At 35.3% G+C, this 23,041-nt stretch overlaps 2 protein-coding genes across 2 annotated transcripts in view; one reads left to right on the top strand and one right to left on the bottom strand.

The window, feature by feature from the left end:
* Positions 1-2,466: 2,466 nt before the first annotated feature.
* LOC6054390 lies at positions 2,467-4,143 on the bottom strand. Its single transcript, XM_038266470.1, has 3 exons — positions 3,562-4,143; positions 3,386-3,509; positions 2,467-3,329 (listed from the first exon to the last, which is right to left on the bottom strand). Exons 1-3 carry the CDS (start codon positions 3,964-3,966, stop codon positions 2,467-2,469), a joined length of 1,392 nt encoding a protein of 463 aa, XP_038122398.1. The 5' UTR covers positions 3,967-4,143.
* An 8,551-nt stretch (positions 4,144-12,694) lies between these two features.
* Positions 12,695-23,041, top strand: part of LOC6050629 — a 40,224-nt gene continuing 29,877 nt past the window's right edge. Inside the window, exon 1 of the mRNA XM_038252628.1 lies at positions 12,695-12,855. The gene's annotated coding sequence lies outside the window, so the exon portion shown is untranslated. The remainder of the gene's footprint in view (positions 12,856-23,041) is intronic.

The raw sequence follows: 23,041 nt of genomic DNA on the forward strand, positions 1-23,041 counted from the left end.
TAAAATTATAAAATTATAAAATTATAAAATTATAAAATTATAAAATTATAAAATTATAAAATTATAAAAATATAAAATTATAAAATTATAAAATTTTAAAATTATAAAATTATAAAATTATAAAATTATAAAATTATAAAATTATAAAATTATAAAATTATAAAATTATAAAATTATAAAATTATAAAATTATAAAATTATAAAATTATAAAATTATAAAATTATAAAATTATAAAATTATAAAATTATAAAATTATAAAATTATAAAATTATAAAATTATAAAATTATAAAATTATAAAATTATAAAATTATAAAATTATAAAATTATAAAATTATAAAATTATAAAATTATAAAATTATAAAATTATAAAATTATAAAATTATAAAATTATAAAATTATAAAATTATAAAATTATAAAATTATAAAATTATAAAATTATAAAATTATAAAATTATAAAATTATAAAATTATAAAATTATAAAATTATAAAATTATAAAATTATAAAATTATAAAATTATAAAATTATAAAATTATAAAATTATAAAATTATAAAATTATAAAATTATAAAATTATAAAATTATAAAATTATAAAATTATAAAATTATAAAATTATAAAATTATAAAATTATAAAATTATAAAATTATAAAATTATAAAATTATAAAATTATAAAATTATAAAATTATAAAATTATAAAATTATAAAATTATAAAATTATAAAATTATAAAATTATAAAATTATAAAATTATAAAATTATAAAATTATAAAATTATAAAATTATAAAATTATAAAATTATAAAATTATAAAATTATAAAATTATAAAATTATAAAATTATAAAATTATAAAATTATAAAATTATAAAATTATAAAATTATAAAATTATAAAATTATAAAATTATAAAATTATAAAATTATAAAATTATAAAATTATAAAATTATAAAATTATAAAATTATAAAATTATAAAATTATAAAATTATAAAATTATAAAATTATAAAATTATAAAATTATAAAATTATAAAATTATAAAATTATAAAATTATAAAATTATAAAATTATAAAATTATAAAATTATAAAATTATAAAATTATAAAATTATAAAATTATAAAATTATAAAATTATAAAATTATAAAATTATAAAATTATAAAATTATAAAATTATAAAATTATAAAATTATAAAATTATAAAATTATAAAATTATAAAATTATAAAATTATAAAATTATAAAATTATAAAATTATAAAATTATAAAATTATAAAATTATAAAATTATAAAATTATAAAATTATAAAATTATAAAATTATAAAATTATAAAATTATAAAATTATAAAATTATAAAATTATAAAATTATAAAATCATAAATTCAAAAATTTCTATAAATCACATACTCTTATATTTTCAAATTGTATTATTCTCAAAATTCTTGATATTCTCAAAACTTTTTTTAAAAATATCAAAGATTTTATTTTTATTTTAAAATTATTCAGATATTTTAAATTTTAACGATTCTAACATTAAAACATTTCATAATTGCTTAAAAACTTTAAAGTTCATTGCTTTTTTAGCAAGGACTTCAGAGTCCCAAGAAACAAAATTCTCCATACAAATTTTTGATAAAAATTAACATGCGTTGATGTTGATTTATCTGAAATTAAAAATGTTTGAATTTTGTTGTTGTTTTTTTTCCTATTTTTTTCCTAAAAATTTACAAGTTTAAATTGACCAAATTTTTTTTATTTTACATTGAAAGTTAAATTTTACATTTTTAGTTATGTTTTTGAATGATTTAGCCAAATGACGTAATCTTTTTTCAGGTAACCAAAAATATTCCAATCGAATCCTGCTGACAACCCAGCGTTTCCGTATTGTCCCACGGAACGGAAGCTGTAACGATCGCAAAAACACCTGCACTGGAAGTGCGTATACCAACGTTGTCCCGTAGGCCATCAATCTGTGAGAATTAAATAGAAGCGCCGCTCCAGTGCCGTATCTACACGCTGGTGTCGACTCCAAAAGATGGCTGACAAAGTCCGGCCAAGATGCCGAAGCGACGAGATGAGCTGAAAGGCCAATCGGAAGACAACGCCAAAAACCACGTGAAGATCGCGACACACAACAAGAAAAATTAATGAATGTTTGTGAAATCGAGTGAAAAAGATTAATTAACAGAAAAATATATCTAAAAATAATTTAAAATATTTTTTCTTTTATTTTTACTGCAACATAACCTAAAAAACAGCACACGACAAAGGCACGACAACCTAAATAACAAAACCGTGCGACGTCGGTCGAATGTCGTACGACAATGTCGAACAATTTCGATGATCGATCGCACGACAAATACGACATTTTGGTGCAAAAACGTATGACATTCGTGCGAAAGTCGCACGACATTGTCGTGCGACGTCGTACGGTTGCACGGACGACAAACGACGGACGTCCGACGGACTTTTCAGTCAGGGTATCTGCAGAAGTCTAACGGAGGTGAACATGGATTCGAATTCGTAGTGGATAATACCGTGCTGCGCCATTTGCAGTATCAACTGATTGATTTTCCACTCCATGAAAAGATCGCGCCGGGCCACGAATGCCACGTAGAACACGTGCACCTTCTCGGGCACGATGAAAAGCAAATCATTTCCGTGATCGTCGTAGATTGTCTCCGCCATTGAGTGGGCCTTTTCCTTGGGCAGGAGGAAAGCGTGACGTCCGTTTGCGAAAATGGGATTTTCACGGTTTTGGGGGAGGGGCAGGATTTTCAGCTTGGTTTTGATTTGTTGCACCGTTCGGTCTCCAGTCACGTGCTGCAAGCTGTTGAAGATGAATGGAACTGTGACGATGTTAACGTTGGCGTTTAGAAGTTTGTTCAAAGAGTCGATTTCTTTGGAAACCGGTACGTTGAGGTACTCAATCAGGGATCCTTGCAGGATGTTGTTGACGATCATTGCGCTAAACATGAGCGATACGGTTACGATTCGGAGTTTGGTATCTTTGAAGGCATAAGTGCCAAAGTTGTACATTATGCCCGTCCCGGTGAGCAACAAGTGAGTGAATTCGTTCTCTAAAGTTGGACCGAATAGCTTTCGGTTGATGGTACCGAAGAGCGCCAATATGGAGCAAAATAGTATCGCCACCCTCCGATAGTACAGTCTCGTGACGACCACGTAATCCGTGTGAGATGTTTTGGGATTACGATTTTTTGGAGCAGCAGCGTAAATTTCGGTTTGCTTCAAAGGATTCAGGAAAATTACGTTACTAGCAGACACATCATGGATTAGGTGGGGATAAGAATCAATATCGGCAGAGCGCATACCTTTTCCTGAAAAGAAAGATAAATCTCAATAAAAGAAAACTAGTAGAAACAACTCAAATCACCAAATTGGTATCCACCGACGGCGAACCTGCAGGATGCGTTAATCATTTTGAGAATAATTTGCAAAATATTCACTCCAGCTGGAAATTTCTTAAAAAGAGTTCCTTGTAGATGTGGTATCGTGATCTGTAATACAAATTAACGTGATCTTCAAACAAAAATTTCTTCATAACCTCACCGTAACCGGAAATCCGTTAAAGTTATTCAACTCGCGCAAATCAGCTGACTGCGTATGATGTTCCGTTGAAGTCGCCAAATTGTAATGCATCCCATTGAACGGATTAAAAATGCACCAAACCAACCTATTGTCCCCATCAATCGACGTTATAGCAATGTTAAACAACTCAAAAAGTTCCCAAGCCAGCCGCAACCGCTCAACTGCCTTCCTGTACGATCCTTTCCTGAACACGAACAAACATCTGGCCAACGGATTTGAGCTTTTGACCGTTTCCAGAACGGTAAAATACTCGGCCGGTGCGTCGACGTAAACCAAATAGGCTTCCGCGTGAGAATTTCTAATAGCTGTTTGCGAAAATCGAGCGTTCTGCTTCCTATGAACGACTGTGGCAACCGTGAACGACATCCCCAAACAGTCGTGGAAATGTTTGATGTAAGGTGTAACCGGGAACTTTTCTCCGTAAGGAATGCTGAACAGGTGAATTTTTTTCACGTCCTGAAAAATTCACGTGGCCAAAATTGATCGACATCGTTTGAAATGAAAAAGTGACGATGCTCTCGAAATTACCTTGAAAAATGACATCATAAGATTGGCCCCGTAAAGGTGAGGAAATGCCGATGCTTTCATAATGCTCTGCTCTAAAAACGAAACATTTGTCGAATTTATTTTGCACGTAAATGTAACGAAAATCAATAGCACAATTTTCATTTTAAGCCACAAAATGCGCTTCGAACTGTTTACATCGTTTGCTGCAATTTCAATGGGGATGTTAGTGCATTTTGTCATAAAGTAGCTTTCGTTTATTTTGAATTGCTTAATAGCATTGCTGCTAATGGAAAATATTTTGATTGTAGATGATTTAACATTTGTTTGATAGCTGAAATTAGTTAGATTTCTTTAATTTTATTAACGTCAATTTTGATAACATGAAATAGACGTTATAAATTAATAGAAATATTTGAAAACATTAAGCCAAATATTTTAACAGAACTTGTCATTGAAAATCAATTCTTTCCTAGTAAAACATCATGTTTTTGTACACACTTAGATTTTTTACCGAATTCGGTAAAGTTAACCGAATTTTCAACTGCTGAACAGTTCGGTAAACTGAAAATTACCGAATTCGCAATAAACCTACCGGAATTCGGTAAAATTATGTTAATTTTAACGGATGGCTTACCGATCTAAACTAAACAAATTTTTCAACTACCGAATCCGGTAAAAATAAGGTCTAAGTGTGTAGATAGGGGTTCATACAGTCATGCCTCGCTTTTGCACGCCTCGGTTAACTGAAGCACAGAGCTTATGGGCTTTTGGCTATATGGGAGACATTGGGAATAATCGTATGAAAAATAATACCAACATCAAAAAAATATAGTTAATCAGGATGCTATCAATGCCATCAATGCTATCAAGCTATCGATTGCACTTATAATAACATGAAAATTTTAACAAAAATACGTATTTTACCTGTATTTTGAAAATGCAATGTTTCTCGAAAAAAATACTCAAAATTATTGTTATTGCAATATGGGTGTCAAATGATCGGGATTTTCTTACATTTCACAAGTAATATTTTTTTGAAAATACAAAAAAAAATAACAAAACAACGTTTTCGAAAAAAATACTCAAAATTTTAGTTTTTCACAATATGGGCATCAAACGATAGGGATTTTTTCATATATTTCGAAAGATATAGCACAATTTTTTGAAAATACTCAAATTTTTCATCAAACTTCGTATTTTTGAAAAAATAATTTTCAAAATTTTATCTTTTTCACAATACGGGTATCAAATTGTCGATTTTTGGTACATTTCGAATATAATAACAACATTTTTTTTTTTGAAAATACTTGAAAATTAATAAAACTACGTCCCTATTTTCGAAAAAAACTCAAAGTTTCAGTTTTTTTTCTTCAATATGGATATCAGATGATTGGGTTTTTTCATACATTTCGAATATAGTCTCTTTTTTTTAAATACTAAAAAATTTCACGAAACTAAATATGTTTATAGCTACTGATTGTATTATAATTACATGAAAATTTTCACAAAAATACGTATTTTCCTGTATTTTGAAAATGGAATGTTTCTCGAAAAAATACTCAAAATTATTGTTATTGCAATATGAGTGTCAAATGATCGGGATTTTTCATACATTTCAAACGTAATATTTTTTTTAAAATACAAAACAACGTATTTTTGAAAAAAAAACTCAAAATTTTAGTTTTTAACAATATGGGTATCGAACGATAGAGATTTTTTCATACATTTCGAAGGTTATATTTTTTTTTTGAAAATACTAAAAAAATTACAAAACAAAGTATTTTTGAAAAAAAATACTCAAAATTTTAGTTTTTAACAATATGGGTATCGATGATGCATGAAAATTCAAAAATCTGTATCTTTAAGGAATTTTTTGATCGATTTGGTGTCTTCGGCAAAGTTGTAGGTATGGATACGGACTACACTGGAAAAAATAATACATGGTAAAAAAAATATGGTGATTTTTTTATTAAACTTTTTATCACTAAAACTTGATTTGCAAAAAACACTATTTTTATTTTTTTTTTATTTTTTGATATGTTTTAGAAGACATCAAATGCCAACTTTTCAGAAATTTCCATGTTGTGCAAAAAATCATTGACCGAGTTATGAATTTTTTAATCAATACTGATTTTTTCAAAAAAATCGATATTTCGGTCGCAAAAATTTTTCAACTTCATTTTTCGATGTTAAATCAAATTTGCAATAAAAAAGTACTTTACTGAAATTTTGATAAAGTTCACCGTTTTCAAGTTAAATCCATATTTAGGTGACTTTTTTGAAAATAGTCGAAGTTTTTCATTTTTTTTAAATAAGTGCACATGTTTGCCCACTTTTGAAAAAATATTTTTGAAAAGCTGAGAAAATTCTCTATATTTTGCTTATTCGGACTTTGTTAATACGACCTTTAGTTGCTGAGATATTGCAATGCAAAGGTTTAAAAACAGGAAAATTGATGATTTCTAAGTCTCACCCAAACAGCCCACCATTTTTTAATGTCGATATCTCAGCAACTAATGGTCCGATTTTCAATGTTAAAATATGAAATATTTGTGAAATTTTCCGATCTTTTCGAAACCAATATTTTCAAAATTTTTAAATCAAGACTAACATTTCAAAAGGGCCAAACATTCAATATTACGCCCTTTTACCACCAATTTTTTTTAACCATGTATTATTTTTTTCCAGTGTAGTCCGTATCCATACCTAAAACTTTGCTGAAGACACCAAATCGATCAAAAAATTCCTTCAAAAGATACAGATTTTTGAATTTTCATACATCATTTTTGTATGGACAGATGCCAAATTTGTATGGAAAATTATATGGACAAACTAATGATGCAAAATGGCTTCTTTGAGCATACCGAAGGCACCAAAAAAGTTACAGTCGGATTAAAAAATACAAAAATTAAAATTAAAGAAAAAATACCGATTTCGTAGAGAATTGCTCATATGTTTAGAAGACCTATTTCTTGCTGAAAAATCTCAATTATGCAAATCAAAAAATTATTTAATTATTTCTTAAGTTAATGTTTTTTATATATATTAACTTTCCCATTTTGCATGATCAGTCCACAAAATTGTATGAAACTTGCAAAATGGCTTCTTTTGAGAAAGAGAATGCATGGACAAAGTTTTATCTAAATAAATGAAAACCCTGGGAAAATGGCAAAACTCTAGCATTTTTCTGTTGAAATCGGCCTTTTTCTTCTTGAACATAAATTTAACTACATGTATCCAATACTTTCAATATTTTCATAATTATTAGTAGGCTTAGTGATTTTTCACGCTCGAAAATTGCAAATTTCACGGGGACCACAATTTCAAAACACCTAATTTCACGCAAATTTTGCGGAACTTTAAAAATGTTCAAATGACTCTGAAAATCATATGTTTAAATCACAGAAACTACTGAAGCATTCAGTATATATTATTCTTTAATAAACAAAAAAAATCACTTAATTTGAATGCGACACAAAAAAAATCTCCTAATTAAAAAAAAATCCTCCTGGTTTAGGGATGGGCTCTACACAGATTTTGAAACAAAAAGTAGGGCACGCGTATTCTCATTTACTGAACTGCTCTTTTAATATTCGACTAATATAGCTTAAATGTTTTCGCTAATTTGCTTCTGTTATATTTTTTTACATTTTATTGAATTTAATATCAAAGCAAGATTTAACAATCTTCTACGGTCAAAATGAGTAAAAAAAATTAAAGTTTCTGCGACATTTAGCCAATTAAACATTTTTTAAGGGTTTTAGCTCACTTTTCAAAAACTGAATTTAACAATTTGCAAAAATATTATCATTTTTAACAAAATTTAAATTTTTATTCTAAATGAGAAAGGAAAACGAAAAAAGTGATATTTTTTTAACTTTCACTGGAATAATTCACCCAAACAAACAAATAGTGTTAAAATTAAACAGGCCCAAAATGAAAATTTAATATGTTTTTAAAATATGATTCCAAAGATAAAAAAAAATTGTTTTCATTTTATTTTAAGCTTAATTCTTTCAATTTCTTCCAAAACTAAACCATTCAAATAAAATAGCAGTAAAATTTTTAACACAGCGAACGAAAATATTACTAAATTTAGTTAGTTTTCAGTGTCTTGCGAACCTTCGTGGTGAACGGACACTAGAGCTGCGGTATTTTTTACTACCTAAGCTCAGAGTTATTTCAAAACAAAATTCACAGTCTTTTTAAAGACTACCTGAGTTATTTTCCAAAATTCTAAACAGTCTTTTCAAGACTAACCCCACCTGAAATTTTGTTGTATTTTACAAACAAAGCCATCTTTTAAGAGAACTTTGCTTGCAAAATGCGTCAAAACAAAGGTAAACGCAAATCTTCTGAAGATTTGGTCGTTACGTCGGTGAAGCGTTTGAACGCTAAACCGGCTAACGGAAACAGAAAAAGAAAACAGCCTCTTCTGAGGTCTGATTCTGATTCTGAATGTGAGGTCAATCCTCCAATTCCATTGACAAACAGTTTCGGTGTTTTATCCGAAACTGATGACAAGGAACCTTCTTCTCGTACTGAGCCTTCTGCCGTCGAGAAACGAGTAAAGGCTCCGCCAATTGTAGTGACTTCCGTCTCCGATTTGGCCAGCTTTCGAACGCAACTGAAGAATTGCAAGGAAACTTGCAATTTGAAAGTTTCGTTCCAGCTTGGTCGAAGAGGAGAATGTCGCTTGTTGACGGAATCTTTACAAGATCACCAAACTTTTGTTGGTTATTTGAAAAACCACAAACACAATTTCTACACGTATGAGACCAAGAATGCTCGGCCATTCAAGGCGGTCTTGAAAGGTCTCTCCAACGACTTGTCGGTAGATGAGATCAAAAACGAACTTAAGGTGTTGCTTGGCTTTGCCCCATCCCAAGTAATACCAATGAAGAAAAAATCAAACGGGAATATTTCTCGCTTTGGTTTGACTTCACAATTTTATCTGATTCATTTCAACAGAAATGAAATCAACAATTTGAAACTTTTGGACAAAGTTCAGTTTTTGTTCCATGTACGGGTAAAGTGGGAGCATTTTAAGAAACATGGCGGTAATGGCCAGAATCTGACCCAGTGCCGGCGTTGCCAGGCATTCGGTCACGGTACTGATCATTGCACCATGGTTCCAAAATGCATGGTTTGCGGGGATTCTTCTCACGACAAGGACAATTGTCCCGTGAAAGAAGTCACCCAATTTAAATGTGCAAATTGTGGTGGAAATCACAAATCAAATTTTTGGGATTGCCCCATCAGAAAAAAGGTTTTGGATTCTCGTGCTAAGCATCAGCCGAAATCCAAACCGAAATTTTCTCAATGTCAGGTTGTACCTGCATCTTTAAATCAAACGTTCGTGCTGTCTCACTCGAACAATTCTAGAAATACCCCTACCGTGGAAAAGTTAGGTAACAACAATGGCATTTCTTATGCTAACGTCGTTTCGGGTTCATCCACGAATTTTAAATCCTCTACCAATCTTTCTGAAATTGGGCAGGTACTTCAAATCTCATTTGAAAATTTTTCTGCTGGCAACGCTTTGGGATCTTCTGATCTCGGCGATGTTACGTTTGAAAAAATGACTTTTTTGCAAAACTCACTGTTTGGTTTGATTCAAACAATGAGTAATGCAACATCCATGATGGAAGCAATCCAGATTGGATTAAAATTTGCGAATGATGTTGTTCTTACCCTGAAGTTTAATCATGGATCTAAGTAATTCCATCAATATTATGAATTTTAATGCTCGCTCTTTAAAAGCGAAAGAAAATGAATTTTTCAACTTTTTACGAGTTCATAACGTGCATGTTGCTGTTATAACCGAAACATAGCATAGCATAGCATTGGTGTCTACCCGTAGCTGCTACTTCGTTATTGACCAGGACCCCCAAACATTGCTCCGTGGACCACAGATGAAAAGTAGGAACCAATCATCACCCCTTCGCAATTTTCAAAGGTCCCTATCGTGCTGATCAATACCGACGCCGGCCACGACCAGTGGTAAGACACGGGGAAGTGGATGGGAATGTTAGCCGATACTTGAGTGATGGGACCGCCAAATCGACTGCGTCTCCGACAAAGTATCACATGAGTTTTGAGGGGTTAGTAAGATGGGTATGAGGTCAGGATTCACTGTGGTAGGTGATGCGACCATGAGCAATTTGTTTATCGGTTGAAATTTTTAAAATCTTAGGCAGCCGGCTGCGGAAAGATACATAATTAATTATTTAAAAAAGTTTTTTTTATAATCGAACGCGTGCCAACCGAGCAGTATTGCTGTGGGATGGACTTATCAGTATCTTCATACTATTTGAACAATTTAGTTACCGAACGCAAAGAAAACAGGACACCGCGTAAACGATTGTTATGAAATTAAAACAATAACTTAAACGATCTAAACCGGCGGCGTGCATTCCGATCAACGATGATTAATGAAGGAATTATGAAAAATAAAAAAGTAAAGTAAATAAGTAACCGCGAGGTCCCGCTACACAAAATCGAATCTTAACAGCGATACAACGATAATGGAAAACATAGAATTGCAACTAAACTAACTAAACGATCAAAAACGCGTATACTTAGGGTAATAATAAATAATGAAACGACGAAAATATCCAGGAAAATTTGTATTTACCGACCGATTTTTTAATTTTACGCGGCTTTAAATATTTATTGAGCTGAAAAAAAAGAAACAATAAACTCAACCACGCTCTCAAACATACATAAACCAATATGCTATTCTAGCCATTAGATTTTAGACATAGATTTTTATCATAATCAAACTTACAAAATAGCTAAGTACCCAAAATTGGGCTGAATTTCAAGTACAATAATTACGGACAAGTGTGACTACTGTTAAAGCATAGCATGACACTCAGTGAGTGACACTCACTTGTTCAAACAGTACTCATTCGCAGTTGGCACTCACACACACTCATCATCCATTCTTCTACACACACACTCACACATTCTTAAGACGTCATCAAGAAACGAGCTCACCCATGTATTACAGGCTGGCAACCGCTCGCTTTTCCGCATCTGCTACTGCAACATCAATATTGGGTGCAACCCAACCGCACCGCCCAGACGACGGCAGCGTTGAACAAATCCATTTGTCGTCGGGCCCGCTGCCTATGACGTCCATGTGTCCAACTTCCGGTCTACACCAACCGTTTAAACCCAAGCTCGACATAAAACGAGCTCACCCGATCGGCTCGTAGTAGGCCTCACAAACACTAATCCAGCCATAAATAATAAATAAATCCAAAAAAACTAACTCTCGAATTCAACGTATTTTACACAAAACATTTAAATCAAATCCTTCCAAATACATTTTTTAAATAAGAAGATATATCCAGCATAACTCTTGACGCATTCATGCATATTCCGATTGGATTTCGCTCGGCCGATTTTCAAACACTAAATCCAGAGAGCTTTTGAACGCATTTACTTTTCTGATCGGGTCGCACATTCATTATTCCACTGCGGGCGGCACTTCATTTGCACGCGTGTTTTCTTCTTGGGATGACAGCAGCTGATTTTCTTTTCTCTTTTCTTTCATGCGCTATCCCATGTAAACGATGTAAACGCCACTAGCGCATCTTCCGTCACTCTCACTCTTCCTTCGTGTATTCCCCACCGACAGCGACACCGAAAAAGCTTTACAAAAAGCTTCAGTTCAAACCACGTGACGTTTCTAAGGGACAAAGTGAAACTGAAAAACACAAGCGAAGACTACAAGAGCAAAAACAAAACAAAGATTCCTTCCATGATTCGACGAATTCAAGAGCGAATATTTGATTCTAATTTTCGATATTCCGGCTGAACTCCATAATATTCCGACTCAAAACTTCAAAAACTATCATTTACTACCGATTCCAAAACCAATGAGCGATTATTCACACTTATTTTCACAATTTGCCGCGGAGCCTCTTCACGACCGACCCGATCTGACCAGTGTGTGGGCCCGAATAGCTCCCTCGGTCTGATTGCGTACCAGACGCAGCCTTCTAATGACTGCGCACGGACGCAGCCAAATGGATCTGACAGCTGGCGGGGCAGAGTCAACAGTCAGCCTCTTTCATCAACCAACCGTCGAGGGATCAAGTTGGCAATCACGCTGCGGGGATTCCTCCAGCAAACCAACTTCTCCACAATGGCGATTCCTGCCAGGAGAAATCTTTTCTTTTCCTCGTCAGAGGTTGGTTTTCGGGGATCCCCCAGCGCTGAATAATTTAAAAAAAAAGAAGTGTGCGAGAAAAGAACGTAGCGAATTGGCGTGGGCGGTAAATAAGGTATGTTTGCGAACAGGATGAGTTTTAGTTTCCACCGTATGCTAAGATGAGGTGGTTGCGTAATGGGCCGAAAAAAAGTGGGGTGCAGTCGCTCGTTGTTGTTGGGAGCTGATTTTGCTGTTTTTTGTTTTTTTTTAAGTGGTTTACCCCGTGAGGCGAGCACGTCAACAGCAAAGTTGGATGTTTTTGACGTTTCATGTGTGGGCTTCCAGATTCTTTCCAAAGTCTGTACTGCAGCAATATAATTACTGCATGCTCTAGATCACTACAAATTAAAATTAAAAAAAAAAAACAAAGTGGCACGTGAATAAGAAAGAAAGCAGCGTCCTTTCTTGTGCAGTTTTTCTTTTGTTGTGATTGCGGCGGTGGCCGCGTGGTGATGGGTTGCTGCCCTGGTGAAGCTGGAGGACTGGTAAATGTCTGCCCCTGGAAGGTTTTTTTTTTGAACACGGTGAGTGCAATTGTTTTTTACGGAAAGTCCGAAATTTTGCGCTGGCATTGTTTTGTGCAGGGCGGGAGATGACAAGGTGCTTGTGTGATAAAAGGAATGAGAGAGAGCAAAAGGAAGGGCCCGAATTTGAAACAGGAGAGTTGGAAATTTATATTGACATTTTGTAGCAGTGGTGCCAGATCCTCTGCTTTCAAGATCTGTTTCATGGCAGTGGTTTTGTCTGCAGTTGGTTTGCAGATTTATTTATTTTTGTTTGTGTTTATGATGAGTAACTTATCTTAATGTTAACTGTCGGTGAGTAGCTGTGTCACAGCGGTTTGATGGCTTGTGGATGTTCACTGAATAGGCCTGGCGGAGAGACGGCTTGTGAATATCCACTGAAAAGGCCTGGAGGGGAGGCTTGTGAATGTCCACTGAATAGGCCTGGCGGAGTGATGGCTTGTGGATGTTCACTGAATAGGCCTGGTGAAGAGGAGGCTTGTGGATGTTCACTGAATAGGCCTGGCGGAGAGACGGCTTGTGAATATCCACTGAAAAGGCCTGGAGGGGAGGCTTGTGAATGTCCACTGAATAGGCCTGGCGGAGTGATGGCTTGTGGATGTTCACTGAAAAGGCCTGGTGAAGAGGAGGCTTGTGGATGTTCACTGAAAAGGTCTGGAGAAGAGGAGGCTTGTGAATATCCACTGAATAGGCCTGGCAGAGAGGAGGCTTGTGGATGTTCACTGAATAGGCCTGGTGGAGAGGAGGCTTGTGAATATCCACTGAAAAGGCCTGGAGGGGAGGCTTGTGAATGTCCACTGAATAGGCCTGGCGGAGTGATGGCTTGTGGATGTTCACTGAATAGGCCTGGTGAAGAGGAGGCTTGTGGATGTTCACTGAATAGGCCTGGCGGAGAGACGGCTTGTGAATATCCACTGAAAAGGCCTGGAGAGGAGGCTTGTGAATGTCCACTGAATAGGCCTGGCGGAGTGATGGCTTGTGGATGTTCACTGAATAGGCCTGGTGAAGAGGAGGCTTGTGGATGTTCACTGAATAGGCCTGGCGGAGAGACGGCTTGTGAATATCCACTGAAAAGGCCTGGAGGGGAGGCTTGTGAATGTCCACTGAATAGGCCTGGCGGAGTGATGGCTTGTGGATGTTCACTGAAAAGGCCTGGTGAAGAGGAGGCTTGTGGATGTTCACTGAAAAGGCCTGGAGAAGAGGAGGCTTGTGAATATCCACTGAATAGGCCTGGCAGAGAGGAGGCTTGTGGATGTTCACTGAATAGGCCTGGCGGAGAGGAGGCTTGTGAATATCCACTTAAAAAGGCCTGGAGGGGAGGCTTGTGAATGTCCACTGAATAGGCCTGGCAGAGTGATGGCTTGTGGATGTTCACTGAAAAGTCCTGGTGAAGAGGAGGCTTGTGGATGTTCACTGAAAAGGCCTGGTGAAGAGGAGGCTTGTGAATATCCACTGAATAGGCCTGGCGGAGATACGGCTTGTGAATATCCACTGAATAGGCCTTGTGGTGAGACGGCTTGTGAATATGGCCTTGGTGGAGTGATGGCTTGTTAATGCGTACTAAAAGGTCAAACTCGTCGAAGGGCTTGTGGGAATCCACTGAATAGGTCCTGGCTTGTGAGAAATCATTGAAAGGCCAAACTCATCGAAGGGCTTGTGGGAATCCACTGAATAGGTCCTTGCTTGGAATCGCTAAAAGTGATTATAAAGAAAAATGTTTTGGAATTATGAAAGAATGTATAAAAGAAAATATGCAGGGTGGAATGAAAATAAGGGAATGAGGTTCAGCCAAAAAATGGAACAAGGGAGAAGAGACCAAAAGCAACTCATCGTGTTAAATGAAGAAGCCCTTAATGGACTTAATGTGTATTAATTTTTTTGAGTATGCAAACGTTAAAGATTAAAATTAGTGTTGGCCGGATAGGAAAGGCATGGTATGCGAATATGTTGAGGCAGTTACAAAAAAGTTACTGGATTGTTTGTGGAAAGCGTCTAATGGAAATCCGCAGAATCGGCAAGAGTTAGTGAATGTCTAAACACATTTATGTCAATTAGGGTCAGCATTCTAAGTAGTTATAAATGATTGAGGCGTTAATTTTTTTTAGAGAAGGGGGGAGATGTGTGGGCCCGAATAGCTCCCTCGGTCTGATTGCGTACCAGACGCAGCCTTCTAATGACTGCGCACGGACGCAGCCAAATGGATCTGACAGCTGGCGGGGCAGAGTCAACAGTCAGCCTCTTTCATCAACCAACCGTCGAGGGATCAAGTTGGCAATCACGCTGCGGGGATTCCTCCAGCAAACCAACTTCTCCACAACCAGTGCTGCCAAATCGAATCCCCTGTTGCTGTTATAACCGAAACATTTTTAAAAACTGGCACTTATTTGAAAAGTGATCCAGATTATAAAGTTATAACTAATAACCGAATGAATCGAAATGGCGGTGGAGTTGCAATAGTTATCCACCGTAGTATGACTTATAGCACGTTACGTGACTTTAAGTTAAAAGTTATTGAAAGTTTGGGCATTGAACTTGAAACTTCTTTTGGAAAATTATGATTGCAGCTGCATATTTGCCATTCCAATGCACTGGGGAAAATAAAAATTATTTCAAAGGGGATTTGAATAAACTTACTCGGCATAGATCTCGATTTTTGATCATCGGTGATTTTAATGCCAAACACCAATCTTGGAATAATTCAAAAGTAAATTCCAATGGTAAAATTCTGTTCAGAGATTGCACTTCTGGTCTTTATTCGGTTTTATACCCGAATGGGCCAACTTGCTTTTCTTCTGTTAGAAATCCATCAACAATTGATTTGGTTTTGACAAATCAAAGTCAGTATTGTGGTCCTTTAGTGACTCATGCTGATTTTGATTCTGATCACCTTCCAGTAACTTTTTCACTTTCTCATGAAGCAGTTACCAGACCCAATAGTTCTGTGTTTAATTACCACAAAGCTAATTGGGACAGGTATCAGCATCATATTGAGAATAATTTAAATCATGATTTTGTTTTAGAAACCAAAGCTGATATTGATTCAGCCTTGGAATCTTTAACTATTGCAATTTTGGATGCTAGGAATATTGCTATTCCTAAAGTCCAAGTCAAATTTGATTCTCCCATTATTGATGACGATCTTCAGCTTCTGAGTCGTCTGAAAAATGTTCGCCGAAGACAGTATCAACGTTCTCGTGATCCTGCACTGAAGCGAATTCAAAAAGATTTGCAAAAGGTTATTGACCACAGATTCACTCTCCTGCGAAATGAAAAGTTCGCAAGAGATGTCGAACAAATTAAACCTTATTCCAAACCTTTTGGAAACTTTCAAAGGTTCTTAAGAAACCTCAAAACCCATCCCTTCTTTAAAAGATGGTGATAATATTCTATTAACTAATGGGGAAAAAGCTCAAAAACTTGCTCAGCAGTTTGAGAGTGCTCATAATTTCAACTTGAATGTTTTGAGTCCTATTGAAAATCAAATTTCAATAGAATTTCAGAATATTGTTGAACAAGAATTTTCATCAGATGAAGTTTTTAATACGGATCTGAATGAAATAAAATCTATTATCAAAAAATTTAAAAATATGAAAGCCCCTGGTGAGGATGGCATTTTTACATTTTAATTAAAAATTACCAGAAGCAACTTTAAGTAGCTTGGTCAAAATTTTCAACAAATGTTTTGATTTGGCATATTTTCCCAGTAGTTGGAAAAATGCCAAAGTAATTCCGATTTTGAAACCGGATAAAAATCCTGCTGAAGCCTCAAGCTATCGGCCCATTAGTTTGCTTTCATCTATTAGTAAATTATTCGAAAGAATAATTCTTAATAGAATGATGACGCACATTAATGAAAATTCAATTTTCGCTGATGAGCAGTTTGGATTTCGCCTTGGGCATTCAACTACTCATCAGTTGTTGAGAGTTTCAAATTTAATTCGAAGCAACAAATCTGAGGGCTTTTCTACTGGCGCTGCTCTTCTAGACATAGAAAAAGCATTTGACAGTGTTTGGCATAAAGGTTTGATTGCGAAATTGAAAAGGTTTAATTTTCCGATTTATATCGTGAAAATTATTCAAAATTATTTGACGGATCGTACTCTGCAGGTATGTTATCAGAATAGCAAATCTGATCAACTACCTGTACGTGCTGGCGTCCCTCAAGGAAGCATTTTGGGTCCAATTTTATACAATATTTTTACTTCTGACTTGCCTGATTTGCCCCCAGGATGTCAGAAATCACTTTTTGCTGATGACACAAGCATCTCCGCCAAAGGCAGAAGCCTTCGTGTCATCACAAGAAGATTACAAAAAAGCTTGGATATTTTCAATTCTTATTTGAAAGAATGGAAAATTACTCCAAATGCTGCAAAACTCAACTTATTATTTTCCCTCACAAACCAAGGGCTGATTTTCTTAAACCAAAAAGTCATCACATTATAAAGATGAATGAGGTAAATTTAAAGTGGGAGGATCAAGTGAAATATCTTGGTCTTGGTTTTGACAAAAACCTTACTTAAAAGGATCACATTGAAAGTATCCAGGTTAAATGTAACAAATATATTAAATGTTTGTATCCACTTATAAACAGGAATTCTAGACTTTGTCTCAAGAATAAACTGTTAATTTATAAACAAATTTTCAGACCTGCCATGCTTTATGCTGTGCCGATCTGGACAAGCTGTTGCTTAACCAGGAAGAAAAAACTTCAGAGGATTCAGAACAAAATTCTGAAAATGATTCTGAAACTTCCTCCCTGGTTCAGCACCAGTGAACTTCATCAATTAGCCGAAGTTGACACTTTGGATGTTATGTCCAATAAGATAATTGATGCATTTCGACAAAAATCATTGCAGTCTTCAGCTGCATTGATCCGCTCTTTATATAGTTTATAAGTTAGTTTTAAGGTATCCCTTTTCCTTTTGTACATGTAGGACCTCCTACATTTGAAATCACTGAATAGCGAAAGCTACAATATTTCATGAATAAATGAAAGTTGCTAGAATTTAAAATTGAGGTGAAAAGTCATCGTTTGTGATTGGACACTCAATAATATTTTAACTGAATGAATGTACATGGAAAAGAAATTTGAATAAATATAAATTAAAAAAAAAAAAAAAAAAAAAAAAAGTTAGTTTAAAAAAACTCAAATACTGAATATTTCTTCAAATGGTTCGTATCAACTTAATATACATGTATATTAAAGCTTTTTAATTGAAAACTAATAAAATTTATTGAAATTGTCTAATTGGATGAAATATTCATTAAGTTATTGTTGTTATTAAAAAAGGATTTGAGAAAATTGGTATATTTCACGAAATCGTCAAAAATTACTAACCCTATACTGCCGTTCTACGCATAATTGTCCCATGTCAGTTTTGGACAATTTTGACTTTATGACATTTTTAATTGATGTGTACTTTAAGAAAAACACATAAAATCTGGTTCTTTGTTCGGAAACTCATTAAAAACAACACCAAGTCTGTTTGTCCCATCGTTAAACTTCTACGCATAATTGTCCCACCAAGTATTTTCTTACACGGAATCATTAGTTTTACTAAGCATTATGTCTTGTTTACCAGTTGTATAGCAAGAGAATCACAAATAAGGGTGATAAACTGCTAACTAGGGCGATTAGGGACACATCGGGCGAATAGGAACCCACGGGACAATTATGCATAGAAACGCAGAAATCGGTCGAAAAAATTCAATCGCGTTTTTCTCAGTTGCACTTTTTTGAACATGGGACAATTATGCGTAGAACGGCAGTATATTAGTAATTAAACCAGGGTATTCACTCGCTTCATTCTACAGTAGTTCATAAAGTTATTTTTATTCCTTTTTGAATTTTATTAAATATTTTGAGATAAATCGTTACATTTTCACACAAACATAAAATTTCACGGGATTTCTCGGAAAAAGCCAAATTTCGCGGATTCGTGAAATTTCACTAACCCTAATTATTAGGTATGATAAAACAATTTGAATTACTTGATTACTCTTAATCGACGTTAAAGTAAGCTTCAGCTATTTACATTCTTAATTAGAAAGCTTTCAACTGTTTACAAAAACAAATCAACTTTTAATCACATGTGGTAAAGTAACATTTACTTAAAAGCTTCAGGTAAAACACTAATGTCTAAACTGACAACAATTAAATACATAAAATAAAACATTTATTTCATTACTGAAATGTTAAAAAAAAATAGTAGAAATGATTTATTGAAATGCAATCTAACATTAAATTGCACAATACACAGTGAAGAATCTTCAATAGACGTCTATGGTCGATTTTTTCCATTAGGATTCCATTTCAAATATTATGAATTAGTTCACCAAAAAAAACAACTAATGGACTTCCAAATACTAAATGCGCAAAAAATACTACATTCAGTCTGTAGCAAGCAACTACAAAAGTTTTGACAACCTAATTTGTTCTGAAAATGTGGATTTATCCATTGATTTGTCTGTTTCTAACGTTCAACGCGTTTTCAGCAGCCAACGCGTTATAGGATCCTATTTAGAAACCAGTTTGTCAAAAATGTCAAACATTCCAAAGCTTGCTGCCATCAATTTCATGGAGACATTGTTCAAGGTAACAGTTGGTAAAAGAAAGAAAGATGATAATACAAAAACTATGATGTTTCAGGATGTTAAAATAGCGCATCTGTTCAACATCCGAGAAGAATACAACACATTCGCAGTAACGCCTTTTTTAAAACACTTTCATGGGCAGTTGGATATGTCGTACACAATCAGCCAGACAATTGAAGGAAGAATCCATGCCCGGTTTACAAAAGAAACTAGAAACACTCACGCAGAAGCGTATTTGGTGTACAGTAGAGCACCAAAGGATTTTCACACTGCTCTGCAAACGGTGAAAAAGACAAGTCCGTTGGCGAGATGTATTTTTATTTTTGATCGGGGATCGTATGACGAAGCAGTTGCAAGGGTAAAATTTGCTTGGGAACGTTTTGAACTGTACAACGTTGTCGTATCAACGATTGATGATCAAAACAATCGAATTTGGTGCATGTATAATCCGTTTAGTGGGTTATTTTATAACATGGCTACGTCAGGTTATGCGTCAACTCATTTGAGTGATATACGTAACTTGAATAATTTCCACGGATTTCCTGTAACGGTAACAGTTAGGTAGAATTTAAATGGGAAACGCAGTTTACTGTTGCTTGTTTGTCACATTTAGATCACGAAACCTCAGGTTCAAGGATCGATATCCAAAAAAATTCCGGCAGGATTAAACATTTTGAAAATTGTGTTGAGGATGGTTAACGCATCATGCCGATTTGCCGCTGGAGGATATCAATACGGTAATTGTTCAAATCAACATGAGTACTTGAATTTAATCATTCTCCAATTCAGGAAAGGACTTGCAACCCATAGATATTGATTCCTTTCCACACACTATGCGTGACGTATCGCACACAAATGTGAGATATCTAATACCTTTGAACCAAGCTGAGGTATTCGCTGCAGCTCCTAAGATTCGTCACCAGCAAAGTTCTCCAAGTAGTTACGTCTCCTTCACTCGGAAGTACTACCGAGCTGTGTCGTTGTTATTTTGCATAATTTTGACGATGGTTGGCATCATCACTAGGAGATTATTCGGGCCAACTCCCGAAAGTGAGTTCACTCATTTGCTACTTATGAGTTTAGGAATGATTTGCAGTCTGGCGACACATCCTTACAAAGATACCAAGCTTCGAATAGTGTCCGCTTGCCTGATGATCTCTGCAATAGTTGTAAATGACATACTGCTGGGATCACTGATTGAACACCTCAACGTACCGGTTTCCGAAGAAATTAACTCTTTGAGCAAACTGCTGGAAGCAGACATAAACATCGTAACGGTGCCTTTCGTGTACACCAGCTTCGAACACGTGACAGGAGACCACATTATGCAGCAAATTAAGGCAAAACTAAGGGTCATGCCATTCCCAGCGGACAGCAAAGATCCAATATTCAAAGAAGGCAGACATGCATTCCTACTGCCCAAGGAGAAGGCACAATCGATGGCCGAGACAATCTACGACGATCAGGGAAATGACCTGATTTATGTCGTTCCAGAGAAAATTCACGCGTTGTACGTAGCGTTCGTAGCGCGGCGAAAACTCTCCTTTGCCTGGAAGATCGATGAGGTGATTTTGCAAATGCTGCAACACGGTATAATTCTGTACGAGTTTGATCGAATGTTTATGGCTGTAAAATTACTGCAGATTGAACGTGTTAGGCAGGGTAAGATGGCGGTTGCTAAACTTCAAACTATTGGACTGAAGGACTTGGGCTTTATGGTTCAAGGAGTTGTTATTTTATTTATATCTAGCATATTATTATTCGTTGCTGAGCTAACGTATTTTCAATTTTCTAAACAGATAAGTCGAAACAGTACTCATTTTATAGAGTTTTGCCAGAAAATGTGTCGAAACGTGATGATGAAAGCATACGAATTTGGCAGGGTACTGATTGTTTATGCAAAAACACGATAGGTATTAGGGTGGGTCATTTTTTTCGAAAGTGCTCGGATCCGGCTGAAATAAGGTACATCTTGTAGAGGGACTCTCATACCAAAGGAGAATGGGCAAATTTGTATGGGAGCTGGTCCAAGGATGTACACGAACGGGACCAACTTTTTCGAAAGATCTCGCCGAGACATGAAAAAAAGTCTTCTGGACCAACTCTCTAAACCCCGGGGTTCAAAAGTTACATGCTGTTGAAGTTTGAGCATTTTGGGTAAAAATGTACAAAAAATCGTATTTTTGCTATTTCTAAAATCATTCATAAAATCTCTGTTTCATTATGGATTTCGATTTTCTTGACTTCATTCGACGCGTATCAGCAAAAACTATGAATTCTGATATGTCTTAGCATGATTGAAACATGATTTCTCTTGTTTTTATCCATTTGCACCAGGGGGTAGCGAAGAAGACGCCATCTTGGAAGTTCAGAAAACAAACACTGACAATCAGTATTATACATATTACTATGGTTACACGAAGTGTGTTATCCTGGTTGAACTCAAAAGTCCCATGCAAATGTGTAAAAGCAAACTGGAAAAGGTGTGTTATGCCAATTCTGAGTGTACGGGCGCACTGTTTTGTCGACCAAAAGAAAAAAAGCTAAAAAGGTAAACAGAAAAATCACTTTTTTCGATATGAATTTTCAGCCAATATTGGGATGGAATCTACAAGAATATGATAGAATTTGCCATCAGCAACACAATTCACGTGTTTTTTCAAGAATTTATCGTTTAAATTGCGGAAAATTTGAAAATCAAAAACCCAAACAATGATTTGTTATGGGCTACCATTTGACAGCTAGTGCTTTTGTTGTGGGCTCTCATTTGACAACCGTGCTAATGTCGACTGTTGTCAGTTTGCTTTGGTCGGAATAGGGTTGCCATCCCCCCGATTTGCACCGTTTGTACAAGAGGCATCCCATAGAAACAAGTCGAAACATCAAGGTTTTGAAACCGGAACCAACCCAGACTGCTTCAGTGAGTATGGAAGGCTTCAGTGCAATGTTGTAACAACTTATTGGGATGGTCTGAGTCATCCGAGAACTCCTTGGAGTTAAGACCGGTGAGTCTACCGCCGTAACAAGAAAGATGTCGGCGGTTTTTGACCACTGATCATACCCGCATGGCTTCAGTGAGTATGGTAGACTACTTTGCTAATGTGTTGGAATGTTCTGGGTTATCTTAGGACTCTCTGGAGTTTAGATCTGTGGGTCTACCACCGTAACAAGCAAGAGGACGACGATTTTTGACCCCGGAACATACCCGCATAGCTTCAGTGAGTGTGGTAGACTACTTTGCTAATGAGTTAGGATGTCCTGGGTCATCCAAGGACTCCCTGGAGTTATGATCTGTAGAGCTACAGTCGTAACAAGCAAGAGGTCGTCTTTGGTCATCCTATGCGCTATGCGGGCATGTTCCGTTGTCAAAACCGGTCGACATTTTCCTTGTTACGGTAGTAGACCCACAGACCTTAACTCCAGAGAGTCCTAGGGGAACCCAGGACACTCCAACACATCAGCATAGTAGTCTACCATACTCACTGAAGCCATGCGGGTATGATCAGTGGTCAAAAACCGCCGACATCTTTCTTGTTACGGCGGTAGACTCACCGGTCTTAACTCCAAGGAGTTCTCGGATGACTCAGACCAT

Source organism: Culex quinquefasciatus, chromosome 1 (assembly GCF_015732765.1).
Source record: "Culex quinquefasciatus strain JHB chromosome 1, VPISU_Cqui_1.0_pri_paternal, whole genome shotgun sequence".
NCBI lineage: Eukaryota > Metazoa > Arthropoda > Insecta > Diptera > Culicidae > Culex > Culex quinquefasciatus.

What these genes read in the sequence shown, in the direction of transcription:
- LOC6054390 (XM_038266470.1), bottom strand. Translation starts at nt 3,966, where the DNA reads ATGTCGTTCACGGTTGCCACAGTCGTTCATAGGAAGCAGAACGCTCGA. An exon ending in TTAACGGATTTCCGGTTACG is followed by an intron (nt 3,510 to 3,561) that starts GTGAGGTTATGA and finishes TTTGTATTACAG; the next exon opens with ATCACGATACCACATCTACA. An exon ending in CGTCGGTGGATACCAATTTG is followed by an intron (nt 3,330 to 3,385) that starts GTGATTTGAGTT and finishes CTTTCTTTTCAG; the next exon opens with GAAAAGGTATGCGCTCTGCC.